Consider the following 13,768-nt stretch of genomic DNA (forward strand, 5'->3'; position numbering starts at 1 on the left):
AGCCGTGTGGTGGTCTGGACGTTACACGCAGTTATCGCGTTACACAGGGATTGATTTCGTTTAATTTTACAGTTGATAGTCGTCTTCATCACAGACTGATTCTGATTTTGGCTTCATTTCATCTTTGGTGGCATCAAATGCCTTAAACATTCCCCAATGAATTTGGCAGTATCTGTGTGTGCTGAACATATTCTATCCGGCAGAGGGACTGGGCAACTTTATTTGGGCTTGTCTTGCTGTGTCTTTGTCTTGACAACTAGAAGAGAGACTTTAGCCAGCCTATAAAAGGGCGCTTGATGAGGTTATTCATTAGGCAGTCAAAAATGACCTGTTGGGGGATCTCCTCTGACGACCTGACTTCGTTTATTGCCCCCTTCCCAGATCATAGCCCTGGATCTGGACCCGAACCTGTACCGAGTGGGGCAGAGCAAGATCTTCTTCCGTGCCGGAGTGCTGGCCCAGCTCGAGGAGGAGAGGGACATGAAGATCTCGGACCTCATCATCCAGTTCCAGGCCTACTGCCGGGGGAACTTAGCACGACGGTGGGTGGCGCCTTTTACCCACTCATCCACACGGGGCTGCAACAGGATGGTCTCCCGTAGTAAACTGCAGCTTCGATCAGGGGCTTGAGCTTGTGCCTTGTGGTTCCGTCTTTTAGCCTCTCGGAGGGACGGTTTTCCTGGTCAGTTCTGCCATACTGAAGATTACGTGTGCTTGAAACGTCAACAATCATTTTCCATTTAGAGGCTAGGTTTTCATAATCGGGGCTATCCTGTTTTGTGACATCATTGTGTGAAACTTTTTGCTTTGCTTATTGGAAAAGGCTGGGACAGTTTACGGAAGATTTTCTAAAACTTCTTGCCTCAAGGAACCTCTGACAGTCTTTATATGTGCCACACCGTCTTGTCAGCGTCCTAAGCATATTGTACACCAATGGAGCAGTGCCTTGGCATGCCGCTAAGGTCTATGTCTTGGACGGTGCTGATTCTGCGCTGAGGAATGAGCTGAAAAGAGGGAACGCGTTTATACGAGTTTTAATAATAGACCAGGTGTCGTGACTGGTCCGCGTGAAGCATACCTGTAACGGGGAACAGGCCAGCGTGGGTGTGAACTCGCAGAAGCAGGTTGCGGTACCCCTGGTTTCCTCAGAACTGACCTTGAGAGCCCCTACTTTAAGGGCGATAGGTCCTTCGCTCTTTACTTGTAGGGACTATGGGATGTGGTGTCAGAAATGTGTGAATCGCATGAGTGTCACAGCATGAAGCGTGGTGGAACTGTGGGACGCGGTGTCAGACAGTGATAAATGTGTGAGCAGCATGATGCTTCTTCCTTCGGTCTAGTTCATGCTGCTCGATCCTTGGCTGCGTGCGTGTGCTCACTGCTCTCTCGTGTATTGGATATCCCTGTGCAGCAACTACCAGAAGAGGATGCAGCAGCTGAATGCCATCCGCATCATCCAGAGGAACTGTGCCTCCTACCTGAAGCTTCGAAACTGGGCCTGGTGGCGACTGTACACAAAGGCAGGCTGCACTTTCTCCTTCTCCATTTTTTTTTTTCTTTGCTGTGGCTCTGTCTCGTGTGTAGCCATTCAGGCACTGACAAAACATACATCGTCGGCAGAAAAACTCTGAAAACCGTTACACAAACTCCTGAGAGTGGGCTCGGTATTTGAGAAATTCTTGGCATTCAGCTAGTGTTGAAATCCATTAAGGAGATTAGAACCAGTGGTCAGTAACTGATTGCTAGTGGGGACGATATAAGCGGTTTCTTGTTGTAACAGTACTTCCAGCTGGTGTCTCGTGCAAGAACGCCCTAAATTTCATTTTCTCATTTGTTTTTACCTTGAAAGGTGAAAGAACCCCAGGGCTTTCTATTTTTTTTTTTTTTTTTTTTGTTGTGAGCAACCTTGTGCGGTGTAGTGTGTTCCATAGGTGCCTGTGGGCATGCCGAGATCGGACTTGACCGCGTTGCCTCCCTCTCCTTCCTCGCGTGCAGGTGAAGCCCCTCCTGCAGGTGACCAAGCAGGAGGAGAAGCTCAACGCCAAGGAGGATGAACTGAAGGCCATGCGCGACCGCATGGATAAGATGCAGGGCGAACTCAAGGAGGCCGAGCGGTGTCTACAGCAGGTGGGTGCGCTTGCTGCTCATATCTGAGCAGCACCACACTTAGTACTTTGTCACCACACTTAGTCACCACATTTAGTACTTTGGCTTCTAGAGGCAAAACTAACAAATGGGGAGATAGAATATTCTCCCGGTGATCTCTGTTGCGTAGCTTCTTTAGTGCTTGCATTTCTCAAGTAGAGTAACACTCTGTGCTTGTGTCATACTGTCAACTTTTTTCTGGATTGACAAAGGATTATTGGTCAAATTGGACGACATTATGTAGCTCAGTATATATGGGTTTGTATGCTTTCTAGTGGTCTAAAGAGATGAGGCCTGATACTTTTATTTACACAATACTGCAGACTGAAACTCTCCAAGCAGGAGAGGGCACATACATTGGTTAACAAACATTATTCCTTGGGTACAAAAATAGAAATAGTTTACAATAACATGAGTAGAGTCGCAGAAAAAGTACATTGTTAGGAAGAACATCCCGTGATCACGGCAAAAAATACGAGGAAGCACTCGATAATACTAATCATAATCATTGTTTTAACTTAAAGACGCACGCATACGAGGTCACAACAGTGAGTTATAAGGAGAGGTGAATCTTGAGGCAAGGAATTCCAATCAGATATTGTTTCGGGGAAGGAAAAAAATTTAAGCAAATTAGTACGGGCAAACATTGGCTTGACGCTATCGCTATGCTTATGTGTGGAAGGTCTGGCTGTGTCTCTTTCAAAGTATTCATGTGGCTGAATATACCTAGACTTTGTAAATACAGGGAGCGAAAAAAAACGAAGCCGGGCAGCCTTTCTTCTTTCAGCTAATGGCTCGAGGGCTGCTTGCTGCAACTTGGCTGTCAGGGAGTCCCTTCGCTTATACCGGCTATATAAAATCTTACTGCTAATCTTTGGATTTTTCTAATTTTTCAATGTTGACTGTAGTGTGTGGGTCCCATACTATGCTGGCATATTCGAGAGTAGGTTGAACAATTTATTTGTATGCTTGAAGCCTGAGTGTACTTGAAGAATCCCGTAATTTATGTTTTAAGAAGCCTAGCTTTTTTCTTGCAGAGGAGCAAATGTTTAAGATATGGGATGACCATTTCAGATCCGATTTTAGGGTCACACCTTGGTGTCTATATTCATTTACTTGACTAATTGCATTGTCTCCTATACTGTAAGGAAATTACATTTTGTTGATTTTGTTTGTAGCACATAAGTAGACTGTTTTATCATAATTGTTATGTCCCACTTAGTACACCAATCCGCAAGAAGCTGTAAATTCGCATTTAGGACAAGTTGATCGGATATAGAATATATGGCTTTAAAAACAGTTCAGTCATCGGCAAATAACCTGGCAGACGTGCTTGGTTCCAGGAAGCTTATGAGATTGTTGATGTAAATATTGAACAAAACAGGTCCTAAAACTGAGCCCTGAGGAATGCCTGAGAAAACTTCTAGGGGAGCGGAAGCAGTGCCCTTAAATTTCCACATATTGTTTACGATTTTGTCAATAAGACGCAACCCAAGCAATGATTTGGGAAGAAATGCCTATTGTTTTCATTTTAGTTAATAGCTTAATATGAGGCACTCTGTCGAACGCTTTAGAAAACTTCATAATTATATCTACTTGACCGCCACTGTTGAGCGTTTTTGTTAGACGATGTACTGTATCTATTAGCTGCGTAGTAGTGGAAAGACGTTGATGGAACCTATGTTGCTTGTTGCTAATTATGTCATTCGTGTCGCAAAAACTATTTAGATACTTGAGAATAATGTACTTTTAACGTTGTGGTGTTTCTCATAGCCTGAGTCACTCAGAGATGTTAAGCAGCTGTAGAGCTGGGCCTACCGACAACTAGCAGTGCAGTGCACATGTTGATGAAGGCACTGCGTCTCCTAAATAAATTGCAGGGATGGCCAAACCACATAACTTACCTTTATTAATTGAGGCATGGAGCTATCACTGGGGAAAGACTGCAATGAGAAATGTGAGGACAAAGCAAGTACTGAAAGACAATCCATGGTTGGTTCTGCATTCTGGCAGGAGTTGGGCTAGCAACTCAACTTTGTGCATTTAAAGTGGGTTGGCTGACCTCTGTACAGGGGCATGGGGGTCTTTTATTTTGGCCTTGGTTCTTGTTGGTGGCTAACATTCTGTCCCTCTTTTCGTCTTCTTTGGTCCCCATTATTCCAGGCAGTAGACGAGAAAGTGACGCTCCAGGAGCAGCTCCAGGCTGAGACGGAGCTGTGTGCCGAGGCGGAGGAGATGCGGATGCGCCTGGCGACGCGCAAGCAGGAGCTGGAGGAAGTGCTGCACGACTTGGAAGGGCGTGTCGAAGAGGAAGAGGAGCGCTGCCAGGCGTTGCTTCAGGACAAGAAGAAGCTCCAGGTCACCATCCAGGACCTCGAGGAACAGTTGAGTGGCGCACATCTCTCTCTCTCTGGTCATCTGTCAAGCCATGTCAGTGCTTTTAGCGGGAGGGTAGTTCAGAAAGGAGAAAGAGAAGGTTACAATAACTTAGGTTACACAGTGCCTACTGGAAGGGTGAACTTCGAATGCGAGAAGTGATGGCATTTGTAAAGCGATTGGCATTGCCACGACTAGGGATAAAAAACAACAACACTGGAACCTAAAGTGTCAATTGTAAATGGCTCCAAGTGATGCACCAGTAACAGTGTGTTGAAAATTCAGATTGAAAAGTTGGTTTGCATTAGTGGCAAGAATGCAATGGAACAAAAGGGTGATGGGCTATGAATTCACCTTCCCCTTTGCACTGTTCAATCCGATAACATTACAGTTAGTAGCTTATGTGAATAAAGCTTCTTTAATAATGTTATTGTGCATTTTTGCCTGTGCCATCATAGTAATGGGCATTTCGAAAGTTAGATGTGTACTAAAGACTTCATTTAGGCTTAACACAGTCTTACCTAGGGTCTGCAGATTTCCAATTTCTGCTGTTTTCAGAGCGAGCTAGGCTATTCCAAAGGCGGGTTAGGGTCACGGGTTAAGTCTTCCAGCGGCAGATAGGGAGCAGACACCGAGCCAGGATTTCTTCATGGAGCATGTCCATACTGCTCCATCAAAATTGGCAGATTCAAACCAGAAGTTTGCATGACATGGCACTTTCTTTTTTTCATGGTTCATGGCAGACGACACGTGCTAGGAACACATGAGAGTTTTCGGTGTTATCAGTGTGTGAATGTCCGCATCTTTCTTGAGCTGGAGCATGAGCATTTCAAACTGTGATCCGAGGTGAGTGCTCTTCGGCACATTCAGGCACTCTGTCACGGAGCAGGCAGTCTGATCCAGATCTGCATCTGGAATTCACCATTAGCATGCATGTTCCGCGGGGGACTGGCCAAAGGAAACATGTCGCCATTGTTCAATTGGGCGGCGTGGCCCCGCCGGGGTGGTGCAGTGGTTATGGCGCTAGACTACTGTGGCCAGGGACGTGGGATCGAATCCCGGCTACGGTGGCCCCTTCTCGATGGAGGCGAAAAGCATGGCACCTGTATGCTATGTGATGTCAGCGCACGCTAAAGAATCCCTGGCGGTCGAAATTTCTGGAGTTCTTCACTACAACGTCTCTCATACCCCGTAAACCAAACCAATCTTTGTCTCCTCTGTCCAGGCTGGAGGAAGAGGAGGGTGCCAGGCAGAAGCTGCAGATAGAGAAGTACACGCTGGAGGGTCGGCTGAAGAAGCTGGAGGAGGCGTACGCAGTCATGGAGGACAGCAGTGGAAAGGCGGCCAAGGAGAAGAAGGCCCTGGAGGAGCGTCAGGCCGAGCTGGCCCAGGCCCTGGCCGAGGAGGAGGAGAAGGCCAAGCATCTGGGCAAGCTCAAGTCCAAGCAGGAGGCCGCCATCGCTGACCTCGAGGAGCGGCTGCGACGAGAGCAGCAGGTACGCGTGGGCGCTTGTCATATTGGTAGGAGACTGGTCCACGCTTGGCCTGTTCTAGTTCCTTGTTTGAGCACTTTGGATCGGCTGTTACAGCTAGGTGGTGGTGGTGAAAAACATTTAATTAGAAAATGAGAATGTGCAGCAGACCAGGGCGCAGAAGTGGGGGTCCTTTGAGTGGTGTTACTGTTAGCACCCATTGCAGAAAGAATCAAGTGCTGCTGGCTCTTAACATACTCAATGGTTCAAGCTTTTAGGGTTGAAAGTCTGCTGACTGTGTTGTAAATCGTCGGTGTTGCCGATATCTTGCGGCTTCAGCTCAATTGGAGGTTAGGTTAAGATATAAATTTGTACAGTGGGCAATGCTGTAACAGCGTTGAATGCTTACCTGATGTGATACAGGGAGGGAGAAATTGGCATCAATGCAATAGGTACGAACCGTGCATCTCTTGGAGCTGTAATCTGAACCTAATAGTCTTAGGTTATGATATTGATGGCATCTGTGACACTCATTTTTCTTGTCTTCCTGAACTGTGTGTCGATAGCATGAGCTATAACATATTGATATCAGCCTACAGTATTGGAGTGGCGTCGGGAATGTAGGGGCTAACGTTAGGAACAGGTCATGGAAAAGGAGGAGGCTGAGAAAGCTGTGAAGCCTGTTTTAGGCCACAGTTGCTGGTTTTCAGTCCTGTCTAATCACGTGCGGGACTGCACACCAGGTGTGTATTGTTTGCTTGGCACAAAGGATGAGAATAATATTGATTTTTATGCAAAACAGCGGTTGTTTAGACTGCACACTGTGAGAAACTAAGTAGGAGAAAGGGAGCTGCTGGTAATGCGATTATCCAGTACAAACAGTGCTTACGTGCATGTTGGCACTAGCTTGATAGAGAATGCATGCTGATAGCATGTTTGCTGTAGCAAGCATTTTAGCTTGGGGACTTTCACTTCTGGCTACTGCCACTGTTGTGTGAACAAATTGGGACCTATCAAGTCTTTGGCTCGCAAATCTTATGTGGGGCTGTTTGATTAAGTTTTGCATCGTGTACTAACCGCTGTGCGCTGGAAATGCGTGGAGCGCTGGAAATGCGTGGAATGCCTCTGACTTGCTGCCAGGCTTGGATGGTGTGGCAATTAAGACTGGTCGATGCATGAGCGAGGAACTAGGTTACAGCGCTTGAAGATCAGACATGGGTATGTGTACTAACAACTGGTTACTTTTTGAAGCTGCTAATGTAAGCTTCAACTGAAGCTAATGTAGCATTAATGTTAAGAAACATGTGATGATAGAAAAAGTCGAAAGAGGAGAGGAAGGAGCAAAGAACAGAGCATTGTATCGCCCTGACAAGTAGATGATCTATTTTGGAGGGCGTAACAAAGGTCGGGATGGTACCAACTGTACGTTTCTTGCTCTTTTTCAGCTTCTGGCGTATTTTCTAGTGATAAATGTGTGAACAGTATCCTATATAATTAGCTTGCTTTGGCTGCATCGAAAAACATCCAGTTGTTAGCGTGCGCATGCATGTATGCCCCTTCATCTCATGTCGTCGAACACTGTCACCTTGACTTGGATATGGCTGGCTAGAAGCGTTGAGAGCGGGGATCAGATGAATAGCCATAGTGGCATGCACTGCTAGCAGCAAGGGATTATACTCATAGAGCAACTTAGAGAAATGTAGAGCAGCTTAGAGAGACCGTATAAAGAAAGGGTAATGGCTAGCTCTGGAGAAGACCCATTTTTAGGCTCGTCGCTTGACCGGCATCTCAAGCCCACAGGATGGCTCGCAGTGGGAGCACCAGGTATGCGAAACTGGTTCAGTATTTTCTCCTGATGGGACCTGCATGGGACTGAGCCTTCCTCCAGTTCGTAAAGTTTACTGTCACGTTAGCTGCTCGGCGACCCACAGAGGATAGCCCTTGTAGCTCATGTGGGTCTGCGACTGCTTTTCATCTGCTCAGCTTTGCCGCTCTATTTGCGAGCTTTTATATTTGCGCGTCTCATGCGTACACATGCATTTCGCTCTTGACCAGGTTTGAGGTAGGGAGGAAGCATATGGTGGGCATCAGTAGGCATGCCAGTGGTAGACATTTAGGTGTTGCAAACCCTTACCTGTCGTCTCCGTCTTTCATAGAGCAGACCTAGATTGTATGGCTTGGCATGCCGGTCTCTTTGAGGGGATATGAGCCGCCTGTATGGGATGTTCCCGTTTTTCTTGTCTTTGCCCTCATGATCCAACCTGCTGGTTTGGCTCCAGTGTTGCACGTGCTGCTAATGCTAGGTCTGGCAACCGTTGGTGTTCCACATTTTCATTTTTTTTTTTTTTTTCGTGAATGTCGGACAGCTAGCCTGGGCACCAGACTTCTGTGTTAGTGATTACTAACACCTACCTGATACCAGCCGCATGACTGAGGACGGAAAGCTGGTCAACTTTTCCTTTGTGAGGAGTAAATCTTAACCGATTTTATTGGCAGCAGCTGCAAGAATAATTTCAATCTAAACTTGTATGAAGACCAATTCCTGCTCCACCTTGGACACAATACATGCATGGGTCGAAAATACGCTGGACTCAAAACCTCTGTTTCTTCTCAGTGACCACAGTCTATTGTAGAAGCATTGCAGAAGGTAGCCCTTTTAAATTCCTGAGATTTAGAGGAGAGGGAGACAGATGCATGTCAACCTTTGCGAATGCCCCCCCACCCTACAGATGCGTCAGGAGCTGGAGCGGGCCAAGCGGCGCCTGGAGACAGAGCTGAACGACACGCGCGAGCAGCTCGCGGAGAAGAAGGCCCAAGTGGAGGAGCTGCAGCAGCAGCTGCTGAAGCGAGATGAGGAGCTCGCTCAGGCCCTGCTGCGCTGCGACGAGGAAGGTGCCGCCAAGGGCCAGGCCCAGAAGGCATTCCGTGAGCTCGAGGCACAGCTGGCCGAGCTGCAGGAGGACCTGGACGCCGAGAAGGTGGCCCGCGCCAAGTCGGAGAAGCTCAAGAGGGACCTCAACGAGGAGCTGGAGGCCCTCAAGAATGAGCTGCTCGACTCCCTGGACACGACGGCCGCCCAGCGGGAGCTGCAGAAGCAGCGTGAACAAGAGGTGGTGGGCCTCAAGCGCTCCCTCGATGAGGAGGCCCAGAGCCATGAGCTGCAGGTTACCGAGATTCGACAGAAGCACGCCCAGGCACTCGAGGAGCTCAACGAGAACCTCGACAACCTCAAGAAGGTGACTGTCCTTACTTTCTTGACCAAGGGTATTTACGTATATCACATCGTTTGTGTAGTCCCCTGTACTTAGAGCAAGGACACGGGCAGCATTTGCCAATAATCAGTTGATGGTGCAAATGGTTTGTTAGCTCCAGTGCTGAGGTTCTAACTTTTGCCACAGTAATGAACTGTCCTTCATTTCATGATGAGTTTGTTGTGCTGTGAAGCTATTACAGTTCCTTATTTACCACCGTATTGCCATTTTTTATTACTCGGGCAGCCACTGCATTTCTCCTTCCATTTGTTGCCTTTACTTTTCTGTTATTCTTGTTCTTTTTCAACTCAAAGCAATGAACCATTGTCTTAGCTTGCCTTAGTCATCCTTAATGGAAGCTGATTGATGTAGCATTTAGGTGGTCTCAAAAGTGGACTGATTTTATTTGCAAGGACAGGAAATTGTGCGTGACGGCACAAATGGTGTAGCTGTGTCGACTTCATGTTGTTTCTCTGTGATGATAGGCCAAGGCAACGCTGGAGAAGCAGAAAGGCAACTTGGAGGCCGAGAACGTGGACATGGCTAACGAGATCAAGGCCATTAGCGCCGCCCGCCAAGAGTCGGACCGGCGTCGCAAGGGCCTGGAGTTCCAGCTGCAGGAGCTGTCAGTGAAGCTGGCTGACCTGGAGCGGGCGCGCAGCGATGCTGCGGAGCGCTGCCAGAGGCTGCAGAGTGATCTCGACCAGGCCAATGGGGCGCTCGAGGAGCTCGAGTCACGTGCCTCCCAGGCCGTCAAGAGTGCTCAGGCCTTTGAGACGCAGAATGCCGAGGTCCAGGTGGGTGCTTCAAGTGTTGTCTTGCATTAAAACAAAAGCCTTTAACAGCTCGTGAGTGGCGTCCGCAGAAGCTGCGCGCGAGGTATGCCCACGGGATATCGGTGGGGTTCTGGCGTATAGTGACCAATAGTTATAGTAAGTGATAACTAACGATAGTCAGTGATGAGAAAGAGGTCTTTCTCTCTACTCTCTCCAGAGAGAGGGGGAGCTTTCTTGCAGAGGGAGAGGAAGAGGGTTTCTTTCTAGAGAGATTCTCTCCCCCTTCTTTTTCTTTCTTCCCTCTCCCTTTCCTCCCCTTTCTCCTCCAGCTTCTTCCCCCCTCCTTTTCTAGGGAGTAGAGAGAGAAAGATTCTTCTCTCATTCCCCTCTCTTCCTCTCTTCCCCCTCCTCTCCTTCTCAAGGGAGAGCAGAGAGGGAGACTCCTCTCTCTCTCTTTCTCAAGAATTCGGGCATTCCAAGGAACGCAGCAGGGTGGTCAAAATGCTTTCACCTTGCTGCACATAAGGTGGCCTAGGTGTTCCCCTGAAATTGTTTCTTTCGAGACTTCTGTCCTGTCTCGGAAAGTAAAAAAGAGAGAAGGCGAAGCACTAAACTGGATTTAATTACCCCCACAGGAACTGCTGCAGGAGGAGACCAAGCAGAAACTGGCACTGAGCTCGCGTCTTCGCCAGTTGGAAAGCGAGCGCACAGCCCTGCAGGAGCAGGTGGAGGAGGAGGAGGAGGCCAAGCGCAACCTGGAGAAGCAGATCGCCACCCTTACGCAGCAGGTGGCCGAGCTCAAGAAAAAGGCGGATGAGGAGGGTGAGGTGGCCGCGCAGGCAGAGGATGCCCGCAAGCGGCTACAGAAGGACATGGAGGCCCAGCAGCGGCAGATCCAGGAGCTGCAGGCCCTCAATGACAAACTGGACAAGTCCAAGCGCAAGCTCCAGGCCGAGGTCGAGGACGTCACTGTCGAGCTGGAGAACCAGAGGGCCAAGGTCGGTGGCCACGAAGTGTGGGCAGAATTCGTGGCAACGTTTTGTTGCTGTGCCAGATTTTCTCATGACGTCATTAATAATTGAATGACAAAGTTTATAAGGAATGAGGCACGTCACACTGGGTCCTAGCCTGTCATCTTGGTGTGGATTTTAGTTTCTTATTAGGTATGTGGCGCTCGGATTAAAACGCAGTGCTACTTCACCACACTTTACAACTGCACTTTACTCCGGTAGTTTGTACTTGTATTTGTAATTGTCATTGTGGCTGTAATGTGCAAAGCTGAAAGCAGTGCAGCATATGATGTTGAGAATGGACTTAGTAGCCAAAAACGTGGAGGGATGTCTCAGCCATGGTGATGCTCGGGTGACATCTGTAAGTCATCTACCCAGGTGAACATTCATTGTAATGCAATGCAAAAAAAATTTTTGGGAATGTTTAAAGCTAAAGGGATTATAAGCACCTCGTGCTTTTCTTAAGTTCAGTCTGTCTTGGTTGAACTTCCTAACACAGTAGCATTAAGAGCCCTCGTTCTCCGGAAAATCTGGTGTTGTTGGTATCAGCTTTGCGAGTGCAAAATCATGGGTGCGGCTCTCGCAGCTGGTAATAGGTAGGTGACAGGCCTCTAGACACGCTGCCCCTAGGTCACAGGCACGTTTACACAACCGTGCGACTATGGAAATTTATATCAATGTAGAGGGGTCATTCGCGTAATGCGGTAGGTTGTGACGATGCTAAAGAGCATATATGCGATAAGAGGCACAGGTTAGGATTCATGGTTATCAAGATGCGTGTAGGCACACAAGGGTGTGCAAAGGGAGGCGCAGATGGGAGCCATTAATTAGCACAGTTGAGCTATAGTATACCCTTAAAGGACTATAGACACCAAATTTTGGTGGCATTTTTCTTCTTGTTAATGATGCGTAAGTCATTCCTGTAATCGATCCGCACACAGTTTTCGCCTACGACTGCTGAATAATTTATAACAAAATTTCTTTTCTCACCTGTTTCGGTTTCGGTTTCAACAGTCGAGCGATGGCTGCGACGCCACAGTCAAGTCTAGGTCACGTGAGGGATGAAGATACAGCGATATAATCGTTGCTGTGTCATTTGAATTCACTACAATGATAAAGCCAGCCTGCCTCAAGAACAGGACTCACTACCAGAGAAGAATTACCGATAATATATCTCTGTTTTCTCATGCCGCGCATCAAGACATGACTGTGACATCACAGCAATCTCTAGGCTGTTGAAGCCAAAACTGGTGTGAAAAGAAAATACAATTATAAATTATTTAGCGGCCATAGGCGAAAACTGCGTGCGGATCGATTACAGGAATGACTTAAGCATCATTAACAAGACTGTAACACGGTGATCCATGTGCGGTATTGTCCTAGGCATCATTACAAATGATAAAACACGAACCCAAAAATTAGTGTCTATAATCTTTTAAAGGTGGGGCTAAGGTGCCCCCTTGAATCTCTTTGTTGTTTTTGTTGTCTATGCAGTCAACAGAATCTCCCACTCATGTTTATTTCTTAACGCACTTGCAATATTTAGAGCAGGTAATCTTAGCAGGGAGAAGAAATTCAAGGTTACCTTCTGGCAGTAAAACTTCAGGTTATGAATGCCATGTCTCCATCAGTTTTGTGCATTTTTTGATATATTTATTTACATTTGCCTGTGTGGACTTTTCAGGCTGTAGTCTTTTTTGTTTCTTTTTTAGCTACTTACTGTTGGTCCCATCTGTAGTCCTGGGCTCGGGCACAGCTCTTCGGGGCTATTGAGATAGCAGTTTGTCAGAAAGGAGAAATTCCATGAACCACGCTGAACTGGTCGCAGGTTTCGGAGCTGGAGAAGAAGCAGCGCAAGTTCGACCAGCTGCTGGCGGAGGAGAAGGCCGTGTCGGAACGGCTTGCCGCCGAGCGGGACACGGCCGAGCGGGAATGGCGCGAGAAGGAGACCCGAATCCTAGCCCTGACGCGGGAGCTTGAGGAGCGCAATGACAACCTCGAGGAGCTCGAGCGGTCACGCAAGCAGTTGCAGCTGGAGCTGGACGACCTGGTCAACTCGCAAGGCACGGCAGACCGAAACGTGCGTTTCCCTCCTCCCGTTGCATCACTCTTTCTCACGTGCTGGTTCTTCTGGCACAGCTTGCGGTCGTCGTGAGCGCGTGCTCTATCAAGTGTGACCGTAATGAGGAAAACATGAAGAGGCCAGCGGCACTTGGCATTGCATTAGCTGGCCAGCTTGAAAATTTGCCACGCTGTGTGTGTCTACTAGAGATTGTCTCCATTGCTTATTGTGCACGCCAAAGAAATACCAATGTGCACTTGTAAAAGCAGTGTGGTCAGTGTGAGGTTGCAAATTATATATAGGGTTATATAGGGTAGTTTTATATAGGGTTATTTAGGTAGTTTTATATAGGGCTGGAGGGTTGTTTATATAGGGTGTAAGTCTGATGCCTTATCTGAGGCCATAAACGATGTCATGATCTGTCATGCAGGTTATTGCTCGCTGCCAGCTTCTTTGGTTTTCTGGATTTTGCTTTTAGCGTGGCTGTTTTGCAAGCACTGGGTGTTACTTGCATTGTACATCGTCCGTCGGGTTCAGTGCAGCTTGGCGAAAGTAGGGGTATGCAAGGATTTGAAATTTCGAATAGGAATCGAATATGCTTGTTATTCGATTCGTGTTTGTATTCGATAAACTGATATTGGGGATTTCCGAATATTAAGAAATAATCGAATACACC

At 47.6% G+C, this 13,768-nt stretch overlaps 1 protein-coding gene across 2 annotated transcripts in view; it reads left to right on the plus strand.

Annotated features, from left to right (window-relative positions):
• Positions 1–13,768, plus strand: part of zip (myosin heavy chain 10) — an 87,242-nt gene that overhangs the window by 61,597 nt on the left and 11,877 nt on the right. For both annotated transcript variants that reach the window (XM_084604063.1, XM_084604062.1), the window contains 9 exons: positions 382–542; positions 1,412–1,520; positions 1,996–2,127; positions 4,309–4,529; positions 5,747–6,017; positions 8,723–9,229; positions 9,730–10,041; positions 10,656–11,018; positions 12,859–13,110. In XM_084604063.1, coding sequence (XP_084460189.1) covers positions 382–542; positions 1,412–1,520; positions 1,996–2,127; positions 4,309–4,529; positions 5,747–6,017; positions 8,723–9,229; positions 9,730–10,041; positions 10,656–11,018; positions 12,859–13,110 — 2,328 coding nt within the window. The remainder of the gene's footprint in view (positions 1–381; positions 543–1,411; positions 1,521–1,995; positions 2,128–4,308; positions 4,530–5,746; positions 6,018–8,722; positions 9,230–9,729; positions 10,042–10,655; positions 11,019–12,858; positions 13,111–13,768) is intronic.

Source organism: Amblyomma maculatum, chromosome 5 (assembly GCF_055883805.1).
Source record: "Amblyomma maculatum isolate TAMU_Amacu chromosome 5, ASM5588380v1, whole genome shotgun sequence".
Taxonomy (NCBI): domain Eukaryota; kingdom Metazoa; phylum Arthropoda; class Arachnida; order Ixodida; family Ixodidae; genus Amblyomma; species Amblyomma maculatum.